Source organism: Manis javanica, chromosome 1 (genome assembly GCF_040802235.1).
Source record: "Manis javanica isolate MJ-LG chromosome 1, MJ_LKY, whole genome shotgun sequence".
NCBI lineage: Eukaryota > Metazoa > Chordata > Mammalia > Pholidota > Manidae > Manis > Manis javanica.
Genome location: NC_133156.1, coordinates 99,300,726 through 99,316,099, shown reverse-complemented (window position 1 = coordinate 99,316,099; position 15,374 = coordinate 99,300,726). Strand labels below are relative to the sequence as shown.

The following is a 15,374-nucleotide window of genomic DNA, read 5'->3' as shown; positions in this document are numbered from 1 at the left end:
GGAGTCCAGGGAGTCCTGCCTCTCCATCATCCCAAAAGGAGTGTCAGGCGGCAGCCCCCTTTCTGTTCACTTCCGAACTGAATGACATGTTGGGGCAGGATGTTGGGAAGAAAAGCACACCAAATCTGGGATGACTAACAGCATTCGGGGGAGTCTCTGACTTCTGCCTGAAAGAAATCTAGTTGTTTTTTAAGTCATCTTTATATACCTCTCAGACCTGTCTGGCTCCTCAGTATTTATAGAGAAGTCACCGCCAAGTGTTTGGCTATGTGTGCCTCGTGAACAAGATCTGAATGCAGTTCCCGATCACAACCTCAGAATCAATCTACCTGATGCCTCAAGGTGGAATAAGGCTGTACACATGACTGTAGGAATTAAAAGAGTCAGCTTGTACAGGCTTTTCAGATCCATATTGTAATGCAAGTCAATGTAAACATACAATGTACACAGAGTGCTTGATTACTTCATGTATGGATTCCCATCCTAATTTTATTTAGCATGCTGTCTTTGGTCAATCAGGTTTTAAATTGCAAGGTGACTAGCTTGGTTTTTCCCCTTAGGAGACTTTCCAGATATTTTTTCCCACCCTGTGTTTACTTTTTTTGTGTGTGTGTGAAGTTTAGCTAGGTAATAGCACAAGCAATACATTTAACCAAGAACATAGTTTCTAGTCATTGTGGGATTGGGGGAAAAAGAGTTTACTATGTGTGCAGCCTGAAAGTGCTTTAATAATCTCTGCTTCAGTAGCTATACTTGGACTACAGATCATAGAGTTCAAAATTTCAAAAATTATCTTTCATCATCTTTTCTCTGTAAGTATACCTTGCACTTTAGGAATGATTTTAAGAATATCTCTCTGCTTCAGAAGCTCATAAAATACTTAGTTGATGGCAGGAGTATTATCACCATATTATCATATGGATGTACTTGTTTGTAAAGCTCCTGCAATTGATAGGCACCCTATAGTGGCATACTGCCAATGTTACTTCATTCATCTACTGCCATCTTGATCTATATGTTAATATGAAATTATAGAAGTTTGCTAAATATTAGTACATGGTCCCAGTGTTAGCTGTGTATCATTTAGAGATGAAGGGATATAATTGAAAAAAATATATTGGAGCTATTTCCAAATGTCAGATCTTCATAAATGCTCTCATATGAAAAAAATGAAGTTGTATTAGCCAGTTTTATTAGAAATACTATATTTTGTTGGATCCGTGTGTTTGCAAAGTAGAGAATATTTTTTACTGTGATTGATGTGAGGGCATTTATGAGGATAGTCTGCTATATTTCATATGTATATGAGAATGTCATTGTTAAAATGTTCAAAAGAAAATTATGTATGTGATTTATATTTTATTATTTCCTCCTAGGATATAATTTTTTCAATACCATGATTCCTGTCATATTGTCAGTAATGATTTGATGGCTAATATGCCAGAAATAATTAGATAAGAAAAGGTGATGCAGACGTTAAGACGACGTAGCTTTTTTGTGAAAAGTCTTAAGTGAAGTCATGCATGTTGCATTGTAGAAATCACCAATTGCATACATTTAAAAAGTCTTCAGGGTTACAGGCAGGATAGAAAATGGAGCTAAATGCAGGAAACGTGGGATGCAGCAGAGTTCATAGTCCTGTGCTTGCTACTGACACCACCTGCAATTTGTGCTAAATGAAACTTTGGTTTTAGAAAGTCTTCCTCTTTGGATACATCCAGACTTTGGTGTATTGTCAGTGGGAAGGTATTAGAGCCTCTTTTCTTTTGAGTTGGAAAAATTCTTTCTTTCCCTGGAAGGTATCCTGTCCTTTGTTTTAGTCTCCTTCCTCACAGGTTTAAAATTTTTCCTTTGGGAAGAAGAAGACACTTCGAGAATGACCTGCTGTATCTTTACCTTTGTTGACCTTAGAGATTAGAATTTTATTTTTAAATTTCAAATGATTATTTAAAAATAGAGGACAAGATTTATAATTCATAGTTTCTGTGTTTATTACTGAGTATAGTATCTCTTGAGACTTAAAATAGAATGAAATCTATTTCCCAGTGTCTTTTTACTTTTGAACATTAATGACACTGTGGTAAATATCTTGTTCACTTGTATGTTACTTTAAACGTAATATTTTTAAAGATTAGACGGTAGTAATGTTGGACAGTAATATTGTAACATTACAGTATTATATGAGACAGGAATGAAGATGAGTGTCAACCACAGCCAAGTATTTATTTACCCTGTTCTCTGGGTTAACATGGGGAGCGTGCAGTGCAGCCCCCATGCCTCAGCCCCTCCCTGGCATCAGAGCACCCCTCAATCTGACATGGGAGTGGGCCAGGCGGAGGGACCGCTGAGATGCTGCGTTCACTCCTCAGCCCTCTCACGTTCCTGGGCAGGATGAAGGAGGCTTGAAGCCCAGAAGGTAGCTGAGCAGCATGTGAAACGACGATACTTACCAAGGGCTTGGAGACGAGGCTGGGGTTGGTGGTGAGGGGCCATGGGTGTGTCCGGAGGGAGGGGCATGGCTGCTCTTATCTCGAGGGCGGAGGGACCAATTTCCCAGAAGATGGCCGCCTTCTCTTCCGCAGCTTCCTGATCCTAAACCCACAGTAGTATCTTCATTTTACACAATAGAAACTAAAGCTCAAGGAAGTTAAGGGACTCGCCCCGAGCTACCAGGTGTCTGTGCCGGCCCTTGGAGCAGGGCACTTTCTTCCCAGGATGCTGGGGAGTCAGCCTTGACTCCGGGAAATGAAGGGAGAGGTCGGGCTTGGGATTTCCCCCTTTCTTCTCGGCCCTGCTCGGAATGGGGCAAGCAGCCGTGCCTGAGTAATTTCATCTGGAAGGAAAGAGTGATTTAAGGAGTGCCTTCAGTGGTAAATTCCAGAAAAGGTGTGGAGTACCAGACTAGAGAATGAAGAGCTGCTGGAAAGCCCGGCAGGTTCATGGGGGTGTATCTTGTGCCTGGCACAACAACTGAAGTGGTGCCCTTGGTTTTGTGGAATTCACATGATTACTTTTTGTTAAGTACATATGTATGTATGGTATATTGAGACTGAATAGTATTGTGGCCAGAAGGGTGAGGAGTTGTTCAGACCGAGAGCTCACAGAGGCCAGGAGACAAGAACATAAGAGGCCATACCCAATACCTTATCTCTGGCCACCTTCTTCCTCCACCTTTTCCTGCCTCGGCTAGCTCCTCAACTTCCATCCTGAAGCAACTGAGACCCTGCTCTTCCTGTCTCAAAGACACATGGATTCCAAATGTTCTTTCTGGTATGTTCTGACCATTGATAACTTAGAACCGTAAGAGACAATAGGATGGTTAGGGACCCACCCTTGGAAGTCAGCCTGTCAGTGTTTGTATCCTAGTTCTGCCTTTTCTTGGCTGTATGATCTTAGGAAGTTAGTGGGCCTCTTTGAGTATCAGTTTCCTCATCTGTAAAATGGGAACAATAATAGTATCTAATTCAGAGGGCTATTGTGAGGATTCAAGATGACTTGTATAAAGTACTTAGAGCAGTGACTGGCATGTGTATATGATCAATACTATTAATATTTAGAAGTAAAACATAAAGGAAACTAAAGAGCAAATATTAGAAAGGAATTTAAGTGTGAACACTGAAATGTACATTTTGAACCTATATCACAGCTGCATTGGCCATTGGCATTCAAGGTTCTCTTTGCCACTTAAACTGACACAGAAGTGTGGTTGTATTCACAATTGTGGGTACTTATGTGCATCTCATGAATGGTCTGTTCTTCCTTTGTAACTTTTTATGACCTTTGCATTACTTTTTTTTTTTTTAAACAGCACATACATTGGCCACTGGCATTTATCTTCTGAGTGGTAAATGTAATTCATGAATGGATGAAGGGGTTTATCCTCCTGACTATACTGACTGACTTCATGAACAAACATAAATAAGACACATGAAACCATCATTTATTATCTAAAAGTAACAGGATATGTGGCTAAAGCATTCTGTGGCTATTTGCCTACCTTGCCAGGAGTAGTGATCTCAGCCAAGCGTGCACAAGAATAAGGAGGGATCCCCCTGGAGTTGTCGTGGGACCAACGACTGCCTCCTGAGCACACTGGCATGATGGGGTAATGGTGGTTGTTTCTGACACCCCTGCTCTAGTTGATGGGGAGGAGAAACCTCCCCCTCCACCAGGAAGCATCCTTTCATTCCCCTCAGACTTCGGCTCCTTTGACTTCAGGATAGGCGGTCCAGGAACAAGGAGAGCTGCTGGCAGGGAGTGGACTCAGTTGGTGGAGTGCAGTGGGCAAGGTTAAGTCTGGCAACTTCCCTTCTTTGGTTTTTTAAAAAACACAATGTTCCTCACAACAGTTCCTCAGTGAACACTGAGTTGCTGAAGACGGAGTAAAGTCAGAAGGTAGGTTTATTTTAGGGTAACCAGTATGCAACTACTGAAGAGAGGTGACTTGTTTCTAAATTTATTTGTGTGAAGTATCTGACCATGTAAATCAGGCAGCAAACCTGTATACTTACACCAAAGACTTCACTGGGGACAGTGATTACAGAATCTTACAGTATCCCTATGTGAAGGTGTGTGCCAGTGCTCACCCTCTGCCCCTCAGGTTTTTCTCAACTGGGGTTTGGAATTGTTTTTGTTTCCATGAGTCATTTATTGTAATAATTAACAAAATTTAAGTTTTACTCTTAGTACATTTTAAGTATTTTAAGTATTCGTTGAAGCAAATTATACCTTCAATAGAGTGTGCAGTGGCATATCAATACACATAATTGTAAAAATATCAAGTACCAAGAACTCTCTGGCTTCAGATTACAATTAATGACTCAACCTGCCAGATTTTATGTAAATGCAGTATACACTTGAGGTTGATACTTTGTGAATTGACTCACAATATTGTGAACATATTCCATGAAGGTATAAAATTGCAGGAAAAATGAGTTTATTAGTGGAAATTAGGCTCCTTCCTAATTATTACCTGTGAATAGTGTCATCATTTGAAGTTTTATTGCATTTTAACACATGGCTTATCTTGATGAGAAAATATATAGCAAAGGGTAAATGTAGCAATTTTCCTTTTACTATTCCCTCTGCTAAGCCAATATTGCTTCATGTTATTTTTCAGCAGCCTTTCATTTTTGTCCCAAATGTTTTTGCCTCTGGCTGGTTTTATTTCTTTAAAACTATGTATCTCTTCTCAAAGTGATACATTTTGACAGATAATCGATACTTTTCATACTCGATTTGATGGTGCAATGGTCATAATCCTCATCTTAGACTTAGTTAATGGTTGAATACTAACCTAGATTTTTGTCTCAAAATATTCCTTTGTTAAGAAATACTTTTCCCCCTTAACCAAATTCATTTTTATCACTCCCCCACCCACCACACAGCTCTAGCTGCCAAATGCCTAAGACACAGGAAGTCCACTTATCTAGGAGACACATCGCTGACTTTTTGACAGTGTGTCCTCAGAATGCCTTCTGATAGCACTTCCAACTAGTTTACTTGATTAGTCACAGCAAAGGTACTTCTGAACTCTTTTTTTCCCCTCCTGGCAACCTATGATATTTATTTCAAGGGGAAAAGTCTTTTCTCTTGTCTTCCCCTATTGAGAATTTGGTGTCCTCCATTGGATCCCACTTTTTCTAGAAGTACCTGCACATTGAAGAGCACAGTCCTCAGAGCACAAACATGTATAAGAACACTGTGCTTGGCTACTGCTTTGAGAAGTTCAGCTGCTTGGGTCATGATTTTTTTTCCCCTAAGACCAGTTAGGACTTCCTTATGCCTCTGTGGGAAGATAACAGTGACACTCTAAATTGGTAAATATGTTGACCTGCTGCCAAACCACTTGTCTTAGTCTAAGACAGTACTTCAGATTCAGGGAACTGTTTATGCTCCTCTCTCAGGAGGGCAACTTGAGGGAAATAGGGTAACAACTGCCATGTCTTTTGTTTTCATTGAAGAAAAATATCTTCCTTTTGCAGGAAAACATTAAGGTACAGGTGGGCTTATCAAGGATGGGGATCTATTTCCACCAGCTTTGCAGATCGCCCACAGATAGCAAGCTAGTCTCTCCCTTCCTGCCCTTACTCTTTTTCTTTTTCCTTTTTCTTTCTTTTCTTTTCTTTTTTTTGGTCATTCAATTTAAACAAAATATATAGTTTTAAAAAATTCTTTGTAAACAACTCTACTAGAATTTCTTGGTATGTTTTAGCTTGCGTGATGACCAGTTTCATGCTATTTCTTTGCTTTTAGAGATGACATTACTTTTCCACATATGAAAGAGAATTAAAAACTCTCTGGGATTTTCTTGCTTAGTGGAAGAATATCCTGACACCTTTCTCTGCTGATGCTTATGCTAGTGGTGGCATTTTGTGACAAGGTTTCTTTTTGCATGTCTGGAGATGGATGCAAAGACCGTTTGGGAACATAAAATGCAATCAATTTTCCTCAGTGGTTAGAGTCATTAATCCCTGTGCTATTTTTAATGACATAATCTAATCAATTGATAGCAAGCCTAATAATGTGGGGACATCCAGAAAGAGACCAAAAGCTAGTGGAATAATAGCAGGTGCATGAGAAAGGAACCACTGGACACTTTCTTCCCCACCCCCATATTTGTAAATCACTAGTTACCTGGAGTAGGTAAAATCCAGGAATTACTGATATCTTTTTTTAATTTGCTTGCATTCCTGACTACCTTTCTTTCAAGAAAAAGACTTTGTACAATGGGTAGAATGAAGAAAGATGTGGTTCTTAGGCAAATTGCAGATAGCTCTAGGATCTGCCTCTCAGAATCAGACTCTCTTAATTTAAATATCTTTAAAAAAGAAATCAGTGGGGAATAATTTATTATAAATTGGTAGTATCATATATTGTTACTCCTGTGCCAGGCCAGTAATGAAAACTTAATATTCATCTCTTGGTTGCTTTGAATTGAAATAAGATGAGGATGAGCAGAGTAAACAAGCTGAAACAGACTGTGAAATTGCACATGATGGGAATCTTTTTTTTTTCAGCTGCTTATAGACTATAAATAGGTTAATATTCCAACTAATGATGGCTCTTAGAATTTCTTCTCCCTTTCTATATTTTGGTCAGATATCCACAGAACTAACTTATTATCATGAGGGAAATTATGATCTCAAATGTTTGTATCTTTGGGCTAGGAATTGACTGGCAAGGTATTTATGTAAATGAATTAGCTTTCCTGCTGGGAGGTGTAAAGTGTTTCTCCAAGGCTGGAGAGCACCCGCTTGAGCGCTCTGTTCTCAGGCAGCGTGCGTGTGTGTTCTGCTACATTTTTCCTTCGGTGCCATCAGAAAAGATGAGCACCAGGCAGGGTGGTGCTGCTTGGCTGACCAGCTGTGCTCTAGTTTTTCGCCCTCCCAGTCAGCGGCTGCCTTTTACAGAGGTGTCTGTCCCCCCTGAATTACTTAGCCACTTTGACCTTACAGTTGCTTTAGAAGGGGCTTGACCCAGAGCCACTGCCGAAAGTCATTTACTGGTTTCCCAGAATGACAGGACTAGCATGTTGAAGAAGAAAGAAGTAGGGATCCCATGAGATTTTCTGTCTTACAGCAAGAGGCTCCTCTGCCTCGATAAATGCATTAGGTGCCTGAGCCCACTTGCTGCGCTCTCCCACAGAGCTGCAAGCATCCGTGATCTCTGAAGTTGCTGGAGTGAATAACTAAGCGGGACCAGCTGACTCCGGGCTCCAATCAGCTAGAGCGTGATGTAAGTGTTTAGCAGCTGCCGGGCTCTGAATTAGCGTGCTGAAGTAGAGGTAGTACAGCATGGCTAGACTGTTGTGAGAGGCTCAGAGAAAGCGGAGGGGGAGATGGATGAGTCCAGCATTCTAAGACGAAGAGGGCTCCAGGTAGGAGATCCTTCCATTCTTGAAATGTAGCATTGTCAGTGGCCTGCCATTGAGGATTTCCAAGTTCCCTTTTCATTCCTTTACTGGGCACAGATATGTGTACAGTTCTTAGTATCCACTTGGCAACATGATCCGCTAAGTCTCTAGTTACAGGGTTTAGTGACACATCCCAGGGCTCAATGAGAAAGGCTCTTTTGTCAAAGACAATAGATGGGACTTTCAGTTTGATACTTTGTTGGTTGTTTGTTTTTCTGCCGGTTGCTCAAGAACAGTTAAAGCGTGGCCAGCAGTGACAGCCGATGAGCCGGTGTGGCATTCTGTCAAGTGGCTGGGAAGTCTGTCGAGGGTAGCATCAACTCCGCTCAGTTCTGGGAATGCAGGATTCAGTTTTGTGTCCGGCCCCACCTCCGAGCGGCTGCAGCATCTGTCTGACCGCCTTGCAGATGTGTACAGCTGCCGGGAGCTTCCCCCTGTCAGTGAGATGAAAGTTCCTGCTGGCAGCTCCAAGTTCACTGTAATTTGTTTATGTTGAGATGAGAAAAGATAGATATCCTACTGCCTTGTTTCATGTGCCCACATTTCTCTAATTAAATTTCTCTAACTTTAGTGTGCAAATGTATTCCAAATCAAAACTTGGCAAATCAGGAAACTTGAAAAAAACATCCGCTTGGCAGTGTGTATGTTTAAGGAAGCCAAAACCTAAGTATGTTCAAAATTAGTATGTTTAACTCCTTGATAACTCTTTTTCATGTACATAAGTAATATTTTTCTGTGGAAGAACCTAATCATTAGCCATTGTTAAACTCTCATTGATCATTTTTGAAATTAAAAAAAAAAGGCATGCTGGACAGTACAGACTGTATGGCACATTTAGAAATACCCCTTAATAGTCTTTGACACACAACGGGTTTAGCTTGAAAGTGTCAGTTATTAATACTAATAGGCATCTTACTGTAGTATAATATTGTTAGAGATAAACTGAAGGATTATTTGCAGGTAAACAAAAGGGGGATTAAAGAAATTGGGGTTACATGTCATCCATTGTTCCAAACCTGAGTAAACAGACTGCCTCTTTAATGACTTTCAGTGTGGTCATTGTTTTGAATGTACAGTGTGGTTAGTCACTGCTGTGGATTTCCTTTCCTTTGTTTTCATCACATCTATAAAGTTCTGGTAATGCACAGCTGTTTGTGAAGGGTCTACGTCGTCTTTGGGGTCACTGGCTAAATATGGAAAGGCTCTTTGTTAAAAAGATGATCCACTCTATTCCACTCCTAATGCTTCAGATTATTAGTAAAATGATGGCAGTTCTGACAAGAGTTTTCTCTTTCCTTTAATTCATTTGAGACAGTTTTGAAATGTTTGTTTGATAAGAAATCCCTTTTTGTGGTTCATTTCTGCAATGTGTACTATCAGAACATCAGAGGATATAGTTGAAACATATGGTGGTTTTGAGGGGTTTAGATTTTGTAGAACCTTTAATGTTAGACAAAAATCATTACTGTGGTTATTTAAAATAATGGAGCTGTTTTTTATCTAAGACTTGCAAGAAAACAAACTATCAATAGAGTACATAGAGGACTAGCCTGTCACAGTAGTTGACGCACTTACTGTACCTAGTGTAATCTGTACAATGGGGGAAGAATGTCTGCTTTTTCTTGTGAATGAAATGAGTCTTCATGCTGTGAGAAATAACATTACGAAAGTGCTTGAAAGTTTTGCCATCTCATAGATGTAACTTGTTTTTGACTTAAGCAGACCCTGTTTTTCTCTTATTCCCATTCTACCTAATTGTTTTTAAAAAGCCATTACATGTACAGAGTAGCTGTTTCAGAAATTCCTATGTAAGGAAACTTTTTACAAAATACAAAATTTAAATATTTATTTGTATTTTAAAATGTTATTAAGGAGTTAGTGAAGGTAACGCCACCTAGTGAATTTAAGATTTTAATGTACAAATATATATTATGTGAAACATTTGAACTGTGATAGTGAAGTATACTGGTGGTAGTGAAGCTAGGTTGAAACCTGTATGTTTGTATTCTTGATGCTGACCCTATTTTGCTAGGTAGTCTTGAGCAAGTCATAAGTGCTCAGTGTGGGTTTATTTTTCTGTAAAATGCACATGATAACATATGGCTTAGGCATACTAAATAGGACATAGGTATGACTCAGTTTTCTTAAAGGTAAAGGCCATATAATAAATATACTACAATAGTAGGTACTCAATAAATATTGTGTTATTGAAAACAAGGGACAATCTGTATGCTTTATAACATTCTATATCATTACTACTAAGATGAGTTCTATTTTTCCTCCATGTTTGCTGTTTGATTTTGTTTTTAAGATAGGAGAATCATCAGTAAAGACAGTAATTATTATTTATTTACAGAGGTCATTACAATAGGCTATAGGATTTTATGTAATAGGAATAAGAGTCTGCTTGTGTGCCACACTGAATAGATGATAGTATGTGGAACAGGCCAATACTTAACAAACTTAAAGCCTAGTGTTAAAAATCTGGAGCACACAAATACTCTAAATCTCTAAAATTTAACTTTATAGTAATGCAGTATGTATTTAGTATAAAATAATACAGATGGGTTTAGAACCTATTTTTAGAATTTCAGTAGTGCTAGCTCTTAAAAAACAGAAATAAGTAGTGTTAAAAATTTGGACTATGAAAAATTATTTTTAGTCAGGACATGTAATTTCTCAAGGTATGACTATCTCGTAAAATGGTTACACAAGTGAGTTGTTCATCTTAAGTGACTTCACTTTTCCATCCTGTGGACTGTATTAATATTTCCAATATCACTGATGGCAGTTCACTCACTGCCTGTGAAATGAGAATGAGAGGAGGAGCGCCAATGGCTTTTGATGTTAGAATCTGGGAAACTTTTCAGGTTGCATCTCAAAATATGGGAAATTCTGACGGATGGATGGGCTTGAGCAGACCTTGGACTTGGGGCAATTTGAATTTCTAGACAGGCCTAATTCATCAAAAGATAACTGGCTCCTTTCGGGCCTAATATATCTCATACAAGGATCATATTTTTTAACTGTCAGGGAAATTAATTGTTTCTGTGATTTCCATTCTATGTTTCCCTTTTATTTGTTTTAACAAAAGTGTCCCTATTCCTAATATGATAGAGAGTAGGGTGGAGAAAAATGGACAGGCATCATTTAAGCAGGAAGGGGTCACACAGGAGGAAAGGGTATCCCAGAGAGGCCTCCTCTGATTCCTTCCTATTGTCCTCTTGTGCTTTGCTTGCCTGGGTCATCTTTTGTGGATTTCCTTCCTCCCCAATTAAATATAACCATTTCCATCCCTCCACATTATCATGTACAGCTATAGTGTTAAACATTTTTTTTCCCCTATGTGATGCAACTAACAACGGGATGTTTACACTGTAGACTTCCAGATTTGTGTTTAGACTTTTTGTTTTGTTTCCCCCTTACCCGATCTCATCCCTCACCCTTATTTGAAACAACAAAAGCTAGTGTTCTTACCTTGGCCTAGGCTCTGATTTTTCCACTGGCCTGGGTCTGAAATTCATTTTGAAGGCAAAGAAGCAGGTGGATGCTTACGTTCTGACTCAGTATCAAAGTACGTGCGTTTTGCATGCTTCAATGTAGGTCACTCAAGTCAAAGTCTCAATGTTTCTTCTCTGTCACCTTTAATGCAATTATGGATGTGTTTATTATATATACCTGAACTTTAATAACTGGATCATTATGTGGGACTACTACTGTGTGCTTATTCATTTGAAGACTGAGTGGTTATAGGAAAGAAGGAAGAGGGTTATAAAGAAATATTTGTGATAATAATAGCTTGGGATCAGATACTTTTGTTCTTCAGAGATTCTAGAAAGGCAAAGAGTTATTGTTGGGACAAGAAGAAGTTAAGAGTATCTAATTATAAACCAATTGGTGTATTTCAGTGGTGTTTCTTATCCATTGAATGAGTTCTGTGTCTGCCTCAGATAGAAATAAAATACTATAGTTTCAGTTTCTTGATCCACAGTGGTTAAGGATGGGGTGCCCTCAAAATCTTAGGCTCACTCAAATTCTATTTTGTACTCAAAGATTTTTTTTTTAACAAACTTTTTTTTTTTTAACAGTGTAAAATAAATGTGAACACTAGCTCCTCTTTTGCACCTTCTCCTCTGGTATACTTGATAAACTAGAAAATTGTGATCTCTGCGGTTCTTTTAGTGAGATACTGGTTCTCCAAGTCATCCTGGTTCCCAACTTTGATTTCGCCATTTGTTGCCTGCTGTCACCAAGCTCTATCCGTTCTTCCATAAAAATATGTCCAAGTCTAGGCCCACCCTCTTCACACCTGAATTCCTGAAATGTCTGGTATCCCTCTGTATCTGGGCCCTTCTCCCATCTGCCCTACTTGTCAGCCTAGAGCCCCACATCTAGCCCTGGGGTTAAAAATCCTCACCTGACTTAATTATCTACAGAGACTAGAGTAAAAACACACGTGACTCTGCTTTAGCCTTGGTCTTCTGTTTTTGGTCTCATCTCTCTGCCTTCCAAACCCTTGTTCCATCCCCCTCCCCTCCAGACTTCATGTATCCCCTTTACCCGCAGTGTTCTTTCTTTTCCATATTTTGCCCAAATTCTTTCTGCTCATTAGGAACCAAAGTAAGTTCTAGTTCCTTCATGAAATTTTCCATTATCACTGCATTCCATTCTGAACTTTATTATAGTTATTGCCTCTTTTATTTGCACACTTAATCTATTGCACGATGCATTATTTTCATATTATTTCATTTGAGTGCCTTACACTGAAACTCTGAACCCATTGAGGACTAGTGGTTCTAGAGTTGGGTATATGTTCAGCGACAATGAAAACTCTATAACTTTAGATGTGGTAAGTTTTCTAGCCACATATGTGAAGTGGAAATAATAAATGACATGTTAAAAGATTGAAGGACATTATAAATCTTTTAGCACAGTGTCTGGTACATAGTACTTGTTCAGTTAACCTTGATTCGCTTCCCTCTGCATTGCTATGGAGCCTAGCATAGTGCGACTTTGAATAATTAAATATGGGTGTCAGAAGGTCCAGGCAATAAAAATATGCTGTGTATAAATTAGATAATTTAAGGACAGTTTAACAAAAGGGACTGTTTAAAAGATGTGGGCTGGGTGAAGGAAAACTTTAAAGGGATGGCACAGTTCCGGGGGCTAGAAACAATGGGGAGCCTCTGATGTCACGAGGCCTGAAGAAGTGAGGGAAGGAGCAGCTACGGAACCTGGCGGCGGAGAAGGTGCTGTGGGGGAAAGGCCATGGTGCCTCTGCAGGGCGTGCCAAGGGGACTTCTTAGGCTTATTTTTCTCTGTCCTTCTGAGCTCTTACTGGTGCTTCGCATCAGCAAAACTGAACTGGAAACCAGAGGGGCAGGGCGCCCATGCATGTCTTCCATGAAGATGGACACCAGGGTTCAGTGTAGGGTGGATAGCGGATCTCAGTGGGCAATTGAAGTACGTGCAGCTGGTTTATAATGAACGTGTGTTGAACTGCCCCTTGCTCTTAGTGTTTTGCTGGCCAAAGTCACTGTTCAGGTTTTATAGTGCAGATCTCTAGGGCCTGAACTGAGTTCAAAGGTTTGAACAGATTCAAATCTACATTTTGTGAAAAGTCATGGCCCCTAACTGTATCCCTCTTTGTATAATGATCTTCCCAGTCAGGCTCTTAATCCTCCTGGGAAAACGTTAGTCCTTCCCCTTCCACTGCAGTGTCTGAAAAACAAGGCTCTTCTCTGCATCAGTAATGCAGGCTACCTGCCCTGCAGGTCCCTCAAGCAGTCTCGGTTTTGAATTGCTGTGCTCTACAGATCCTGGCTCAGCGAAATGGCGGGTGGGAGGAATCGCCCGGGAGGCCTCTTCCCACTCATCTTGGGGCTTCCCTGAGGTCTGCTTGACAGCTGGTCCTGTGGCACTTAGCCTGTCCATCCCTGTTCTCCTCAAAATTCTTCACAGAATTACAACTTCACATTATGCTGGATTTTATTGAGGGTTGCTGAAAGAATTGGCTGTGAGAGTACATCTTTGTGCTTTCTGTAAAACTGCCCTCAAAGCCCTATCTGTTATGTGGGGTATTGTCTCTTATATTATGCCCACATGATAAATTAGCTTTGAGTTTGCTGCTCAAAAAGTTTCTTCCTCCCTAGATGAACCGATTTGCTTCTTTTAATCAGATAATGAAAGCTGCCTATGTCTTTCTATTTTTGTCTTAGCTGATCAGAACAGTTTCATACTCAGTTGTGATAGCTTTCTAGATAAAATTAGCCACCAATTCTTCAGTTTTGCTCTTAGTTTCTTCTTTTAAGAGCTGTGTTTATTTCATCTTTTAAAAATCCTAACTTATTTATTTTATCTTTTTAAATCTTAACTTACCTGAAAAGATTTCTCCAAGTAGATAAGATGTAAAAATTTAATGATATTGCACTTAAACATTGAATATATTTAAAAGAATAATTTTAGAAGACAAAGGAGACTGAAGAACCAGCTGATCAATAAGCTAGATCAAATTATAAAAATTGTGAATTCCATGAACTTACAAAGATCAATATGCATCCAGCAACCAATCATTTGATTGTTGGCACCAGAATCTGAAGATATTAGGGGATGGAAATGTACTTGAAACTTGTATTTCAAATAAATTATGAGTAATGACAGCTTTTTCTACTGTCTCAGAAATCATGTGTTTGTCTTGGAAGCAGTGAAAAGCGTGGAGATTGGCAAAAAAAACTCCTGAGACACCCATGTTAAAGGACAGTGTGGCCATTAAAATCATGCTTTTGACAAATAGTTTGTGATAGGTGGAAAAGCTGATAATAATAATGTCCAGTGAAAAAGAGAGGTTACTAAAGTATATACATGATGTTTGTCCAATTGTATAAAAATGTGTTGCATACACACACATGCATATATGTGTGTGGGGCTCGGGCGGGAGAGAATGTGTGTTTGTGTGTGTGTTGGATAGCCCAGTGGGAGGGAAGGAAGGAGCACACATGGCATGTTCAAGGCCATCTCCGCCACTTAGCTATAGGATCTTGGCCAGGCCAGTTAATGCCTCGGCAATAAAATATACTTATTCATAGAGTTGTTGAAGATGGATTAAAATAAGGTGCACATGTGATTTCACTTATATGTGGAATCTAAAAAACAAAACAAATGAGACAAATAGACTCATAGATGCAGAGCAGACTGGTGGTTGCTTTAGGGGAAAGGGCAGGGGATGGGTGAAATCAGTGAAGGGAAAAAAAAAATCACTGAGAATATTTGATGCCATGATCTGAATGATGGTTACTTGAGTGTATTACAAAGGTCAAGACTCATCAATCTGTGCTTTAAGATCTGTGCATTTTATTGTATGTACCTATGTATAAAAACATAAAAAAAATAATAATGGGATATAAAAAGGCTAAAAAATATCCATTATAGCTAACACTTATTAATAGCCTGTTTATTGAAA

The 15,374-nt window shown here is 39.3% G+C and overlaps 1 protein-coding gene across 12 annotated transcripts in view; it reads left to right on the top strand.

The window, feature by feature from the left end:
* MAST4 (microtubule associated serine/threonine kinase family member 4) overlaps positions 1-15,374 on the top strand; it is a 525,532-nt gene that overhangs the window by 198,796 nt on the left and 311,362 nt on the right. Inside the window, exon 1 of one of the 12 annotated variants that reach the window (XM_037026100.2) lies at positions 5,199-7,879. The exons of 10 other annotated variants lie outside the window; for them this stretch is intronic. In XM_037026100.2, coding sequence (XP_036881995.2) covers positions 7,841-7,879 — 39 coding nt within the window. In that variant the 5' untranslated portion in view covers positions 5,199-7,840. Of the gene's footprint in view, positions 1-5,198; positions 7,880-15,374 lie in introns of those variants that run through there. One more of the 12 variants, XM_037026102.2, reaches the window with a different exon arrangement.